Below are 7029 nucleotides of genomic sequence, written 5' to 3'. Positions count from 1 at the left end.
GTACCAGGTGGGAACTGAGAGCTTCTGCTCAAACCTTGGCCAAGGCAGAGGAAAAAAAGTTGATTTGCAAGTTTCAGTGGCACTGCCCCTGAGACAGACAGGACAGTGCACTACACACTGCTCGCCCTGGGAACATCCATCACCCCAAAGGGGCACAGAGATGGAATGGCAGCAATCATGTACATACCTCCCTCAAAATAATTACATAAAGGGACAGAAACTTGGACCTGGCTCTAATTCCAACTGTTGCATCCTGAACACATCACAAGTCTTTGTTTGCCAGTAGTGAATTTGCATAATTCATTGAAGTAATATGGCAAAACAAAAACATACAGGACATGCTATAATCACAGATACCTGAAACATGAATTAATTTTAAAACACAACTTTACAGAGATGGAGATTTAATACCAAAACGTTGTGATCTTATAAAATGTTCAAAGTTGGGCAGCCTTTAAATGTGGACATCATGGAACACTTTCCTTTTCCCCTTCCCTGTCACCTTCAACACAATGTATCTTGCAAAGCAATGCAAACTCTGCAACAACTCAACAAAAACAGGGATGACAGAAGGAAGGAATGCTAAAAACTGATTTTAATAAATCATGTTACAAAACCCTAGGACCAGTTCACAAAGGAGAACTGAGGTCTCACTCCGCACTGAAGATGGGAACTGAGCTCCCCAGACAAGGTCCAAAAGCCTTGAGCTGAGCTTTGCTGTGTGTGACTCTGATCTGACAATTCAGATACACTCTGGAGCCCTGCTTTCCTTTTTGTCTTTTTACACTCTTGCAAGCCTATTAACACACCAGTACTGTGTGCCTACCTCAAAGGTGTATTTGCCTGCCTGACTGGAAGCACATCATATTCATCCCAGACTGATAACACTTTCACAAATATTTGCTTCACCTAAACTAAAAATAAAGCCAAACCCCAAAATACAGTGAGAGAAAATATTTTGATCACAAAAGAAAACATACCAGCAAACCAAGGCCAGGTTCCCATGAAATGACAAGAATTAAAATAGGAAAAAAACAATGGGTGGATGTGCTTAAAAGTAATCTTCCTTCAGCTGCGAAAATCTTTGGATCCTGAAACACCACTAAATCACCACAAATAAAGTATCATCCTCCCCACTCATGACCCCAGGAAACAAACCAACCCCAACACCCCACAATTTGCTGTGATCAGCACATTTTAAGCACAGGATCTGGAGATAATTACCAAAAGGGATGCTGGTAGATTCCAAGGTCCATTCAGAGAACATGCATTTGCCACTTCTCCCCCGAATTTCAGAAGTCTCTCTTCTGAAGCAATCCCTTGTGTGTCCAGCTGCACACCCTGGAGGTTGTGGATCCAAGGGGAACAGCAATATTTTCTGCAGGATACTTTCAACTACTTAAATCCTGACTGAAACTCTTCACATGAAGTACCAGTTAAATTGAAAACATTAAGAGAGGGGTCTGACCGTGGCAAAGATACAACACAGTGGCTATAGCTCAGAAAATTTACATGTTATCAAATGGGAATCCATGGCAAACTCATGAGGCTACACAGAAGACTTTATGGAAATGGAAATGTATGGATGCTTTTTCCTGTAACAAGAATATCTGTTTACAGTTTAGGTGATATTCTGTAACTATAGGAGGTAAATTGGGAATATAGACTATTACCAATTCTACTAAACTACTAAAACACTCTTAGCAGAACACTTGGCACTTTCCTATTCCCCAGTTTAAAACAGCAGCAGAAGTTACTCTTGTAGATGGCTGTTAAAGCCTCAGTGCATTAATGTGCTGAGACTGCCTCCTGTTCTCTCTTCTTGTCCTACACAGCTAAAGCCAAATCAAAAACCTGTAACATTTCTGGCATTACTGTACCTTCCCTTGCAATATGCAACAGAATCATGTCAGATCCATTAGTCTTCAAAAGTGATTCAAGTTATCAAAACATGATCACACTGCTCCCTCTTTGCAGGATAGCATCTTGACGGTCTCGTTGCCTTTGTGGTGTGGACTGAGGCGATCACATGATTTTAAATTGCTCTGTTTAACTTTTACCCTCCACCCACAGGTCCCTCTGGCTTCTGCCCTCACTGGTTGTTGCAGCCCGGGGCCGCAGAGGAGGCGCCCGCCTGCTTCTGCTTCTTGCGCCGCTTGTTCAGGAGGCGGTTGTTGGACGTTTTCAAGTCTTTGATTTTCACCTGATCATAGTCCACCCTCATGGTAGCCAGAGCACTGGTCATCTCCTCCTGAAAGCAAGCAAGCAATGTAGTGAAGCCCCCGAGGCAGCGAGCCCACAGCCACCCCACCCTACAGCCTGGAGAGGAGGGACACGAGGAGCCCTCTGTCACCCCCTGGCCAGCAAGAGCTGAGCCCTCTGAGCACTTCACCGGGGGCTCCTTCCACCAGGGGCTCAGGCAGCAGGAGCTGTTCCCACAGCATTCCACGGTGAGCACACAGGACCACGCTCTGCTGGCCTAAATTCCACGTGTCCCTACGCCCAGCATTTCTCCCTGGCTGGCTCTGCGCCTCCACACAAAGATCTTTAAAAGTATGTGCTTCAAATTCACACACCTCCTCAGTTTGAATTAATGCTTAAGTACAGGAACATTTTAAACTTTTTAATAAGGTTGTAAAGAAAAGTCTGTTTAAGTAAACAAATGTCTAAGCATTTGGCTCAGGAAAGGAAAAACAATTCAATATCATGGGTATGTTGGTAGCTCGAGGGAATACCTCTGGGACCTACACATAAGCACAAGCATAAGAAATTCTCAGAAACATGGAAAATAAGGCTGCTAAGTGAAAATATCTGCTTGATCTCTGACTCAGAAGGCAAATGTTGCCTAGGTCCTAAAAGTTTTACCATTACATAGCTCAACAGCTGAGACTACATATCAGTGATTTAAATAAAATCAGTAATCAATAAAATACACTACAGGAATGTATAACTTATCAAAATTCTAGAAATTTGAAGTGCAGAAAATTCAGAATTAATTGCAAAAGCATGCCAACGTGTTAAAGGCCAGCAGGAAAGAGTTAAGACTTTCAATGTGCCCTACAGCTTCACTTTGCAGGAAGCATTCAGCAGTCATTGGTACACACAGTAGGTGAGGCACCTGCTTAGATTAAGATAATTCTTTTTTCTCTCCTCTTCCCCCCACCAAATGTCATAACAAGACAAACTAAGGTTATTCAGTGTTGTTCCACAATTCAAAAGCACTGCAGAAAACCAGAATGCAGCTCAGCCCTCCCACCTGTCCCCCTATGTTTTCATCACATTCCTCACTGTAAAACTGAAGTTCAAACTGCCCCAGCACTGTCCTTCTCCTCCCTGGGTACATGCAGTGGCTCAGCAGGAGCATCATTCATCCTTCAATCATAAACACCATCATTGCTGATATCTGGTGCAGCTGTAAGCTGCCAGTGAAGCTCAAATAGCATTCCTTCTTTTTTTAAACAGTTCTCATATACACTACTGTTCTAACCAAGACTGTTTATGCCACTCTTGTTTGACATGATTGTATTCAAAATAGCCACAGTATCCAAGGCAGCACATTTCATCTCCTATCACACTTGACTTAAAGAAATCTGAATTTGGATTGACTCACTTTAACTTCATCCCAGTGGTCTTTATCCTCTTGCAGGACCCGTGCAGTGTGAAGAGGAGTAGGTGGCACTGACATCGATCTCTGAGAAAAAAGAAAAATACCAAAAGAAGTTCTGAAAAACAACATTTGGGAAGTGATTTCTTGCTCTTCTCTGTGTATGAAGGACATAAAACTTGATCTAATGTCTTCCAATGGCTCTCATTATTCCTGCTTCCAATCACTCCACAAATGAATTTATGTGTAGGAGAACAGGACTACATTCCCCACACAACATTTAAAGAACAAAAAGAGAGAGAAATCAGTGCTGAGCTTCTTTCACTCTATTCCCTTCCAGTCCGAGCAATTTATCCAACCAGTGTTGGATAAATTTTTATGTATGTTTTAGATTTTAACTGTCATTTCACTATTCATTAGCCACTATCTTAAAGTGGTTAATTTGACCTTTATCTCCTAGGATTTGTTGTAGGAGACATTTTCTTGCAGTATGCATTAACTGAGATCACTATTTCATCAGACTAAGTGAGCCCCAAAGAAAATGACACAATTGTTCTGAGCACGGCACAGCTCAGAAGACAGTGCATCCACATGAAACTGAGATCTCTGCTCACCTGCCATGAAAGATCAGGAGATACTTTACATTAGAACAAGGGACAATTTCTAAAGCATGAAGCACAGCTCCCTGGCTGAACTCAGCAAGAATCATGGCAATTCTTGCCAGTCCATAACCCAAACTATAATTTCACTTGGATACTCTATTTTCCTTATGCTTTCTACCCAAACTTGCTGTTTGCTGCTGTGGCATCCTACAGCTGCATGTCAACAAAGTCTAAAGAGATCCCTGTAAAACAAACCTTACACTGGAACCAGTGCTTATGTTCCCCTGGGCTCAGAGCAGCAGTGCAGCAGTCACAGAAGTGAAGCAGAAATCCTGACTCCTGCGTCCTGTGGACAAGCACCCCAGCTGGCCAGGGTACAGTTTTATCAAGCACAGCTGGACAAGAAAAATGGAAAACAAGCAGACTGGTTTCAGTGGTGTCCTTGTCCCTGCTTCCCTGTGGAATGTGCCTTTCTGCTGTGAGCTGCTGCTTGTTAAAAAAAAAATCTTATAGACAAGGAACTAAATGAGTCTGTGCTCCACCTGAACTGACAGTTTTGCCTACTTCACAGTAAAACACTTCTGTCATCCCTCTCAAAAAAAAAAAAAAAAGAAAAAAAAAAAAAAGGGGGAAAGGAAAAAAAAAAAAAAAGGAGACACAAGCACCCTCCTCCGCTGCTTGTGCAACTCCCCAGACATGTTTCCACTTTGGGATTTAGGAAAAGGGAGAACACAGACATTCCCTGTATTGGTCTTTCCCTCTCCCTCCCTCTGCCCCCTGTGAGCAATAGGTTCAGCAGAAAAGAAAGTCAACCTGCAGCTTTCTTCCAGGAAGGGAATTGGAGCAGGGCTCCAGTTGGAGCAGGTGCAGCAGGGTCTGCAGACCTTGCCTCTAATCTCCTCATTAATTGGCTCTGTGCATATTCCAAGTAACAAGTGTCACTGTAGGTGGCAGCTTCCTTAGCTATTAGGCACTCACTCCATGAAATTCCTCACCTGCTGACTTCTGAAACACTTTCTTGGGCCTTCAGACACTCAAACCTGGAGGTATTTATTCTGAGCAGTGATTACATTTTTATTTGGTTCAAAAATACTCAGAAACATTGTCTGGGGTCTGTTCTACAGAGACTTTACAACCTCAGTTTTTCAACTCTGAATGACACCACCTTTCTACTTCATCAGGATGTCCTACAGCTGCATTTCACTTGATTCCAAGGGCTTGCAGATCCTGCAGCAGGCATTGTAGGAACAGGGACAATCAGCCACACCTCTGCTTCTGCCCCATCCTTTGAGGATCAGCACAGACACACCAGCACTGTGGGAACAAAGGGAATTCTACAGCAGAAATGATTCTGTTCCTGGCTGGTGCTTCTTTGGGCAGCAAGAACAAGACTGGTATTTTTTTAGACACAAATGTGAGAAGTACAACCTACTATTTTGAGGGACACCTACAGAGCAGAGATGGTATCATGAAATTCATAGTCTTGTAACTTCTGGGATTTGTGTCTCTTATTTGAAATAGTCCATATTGTATTCATAAAGTATTTTTTTCTTTTTTTTCCCGAAAAAATTCTTTTAAGGAGAAGTAAATTCAACCAAGTCATAGAATGAAACCTGAACTGGGACCATTAATAGCTCTGTGTACCACCCTACCTGGCAATCTCTCCCATGGCAATAAGAGACCCTTGCTCCTCCCCCATGCATTTCCAAACTCTGGCAAGGATGAGAATTCCCACTGAGCACAAGAGCATGTTCACCCTAACACAGCTATGCACAATGGTGCCTGAGACCACTAATAATAGCTCTTTAAATCCTGCACTGATGAAGTAAGCACACAGAGTTTATTTTTATATTTTTTAAAGAGAGTAACACATGCATATGCTGCAGAGTCAACAGAGACTGCCTGCTCACAGAATATAGAGACATTTTTGGCTGTTGCTTCCAAGGACACCACTGTGGGTGTCTCCCCTTGTGTGTCCTCTGCTAACAGCAAGAAGAATTGTGGTTTTATGGGCAGGTGACCCTCTGTGGAGGGCACAAGAGGTTAATTAAGGGACCGGCAGTAATAACAGCCCTTCTCTTGCTGTGCTGTGTGGAGCTATACCCAAGTTCTGCATGTAAGAATCAATTTGTGGTGTGAAAAGAGATCTAAGACTCACATTAATCCAAGGGTGATTCATAAACTGAGAGACTGTCATCCTCTCTGTTGGGTCAGTCTTCAGTAAATGGCGAATGAGTTGTTTGGCTGAAAAACAGAACCAATAGGGCATGGTGTAGTCTAGGACTGCATTCCCAAATAACCTTGGGAACACAAGGACCTGCTGAATGAAGAAACACAATTTTGCAGACCTGAAAACACCTCTCAGTTGCTGTGACCATGTTAAGAAGCCACATACAGTGGGGCAGGCTACTGTGTTTAAAGGGGCAAAACAGGAAAACACCCAAAACAAGAGGCAAGAAGGAAAGAAAAGACTGGGAATTCCAGCTATGCTCTCTACATCACCAAAGCAACTACTCTGCGAGCAACAGCTGGAGGAAAAGAGAAGCACAGGGACAGAAAGCTGCTAAGCTGCCTGCCTCAAAGATGGCAACAAGCTGGGCGTTATGGGCTGAATGAATACATAAGCTGATGTTTTGAGAAATGATGGAGGACAGCAACTAGCACAGGCTGTGGAAAAAAGGGACAACAACTTTGACAACTGAGAGGCCACTAAAAAGACAAAAAAGTCAAATAAATGGATTGCACAAACTGGCTTTGCAGCAGCTTTCTGTGAACACGGGATTTGCCAAAGCAAGAGCACTAATAACTGAGATATGAGATGGT

The 7029-nt window shown here is 43.0% G+C and overlaps 1 protein-coding gene across 2 annotated transcripts in view; it reads right to left on the bottom strand.

Moving 5' to 3' along the window:
- Window positions 1-577: 577 nt before the first annotated feature.
- The window catches only part of MAPKAPK3 (MAPK activated protein kinase 3), a 47507-nt gene continuing 41055 nt past the window's right edge, over window positions 578-7029 (bottom strand). For both annotated transcript variants that reach the window (XM_041426022.1, XM_041426023.1), the window contains exons 9-11: window positions 6365-6450; window positions 3611-3691; window positions 578-2251 (exon numbers count right to left, since the gene is read on the bottom strand). In XM_041426022.1, the coding sequence (XP_041281956.1) occupies window positions 2093-2251; window positions 3611-3691; window positions 6365-6450 (326 nt within the window). In that variant the 3' untranslated portion in view covers window positions 578-2092. The remainder of the gene's footprint in view (window positions 2252-3610; window positions 3692-6364; window positions 6451-7029) is intronic.

The sequence above is a fragment of the Onychostruthus taczanowskii genome, unplaced genomic scaffold (assembly GCF_017590055.1).
Source record: "Onychostruthus taczanowskii isolate IOZ18803 unplaced genomic scaffold, ASM1759005v1 scaffold9, whole genome shotgun sequence".
NCBI classification, from domain to species: Eukaryota; Metazoa; Chordata; class Aves; order Passeriformes; family Passeridae; genus Onychostruthus; species Onychostruthus taczanowskii.
This window is presented reverse-complemented; position numbering and strand designations above follow the sequence as displayed.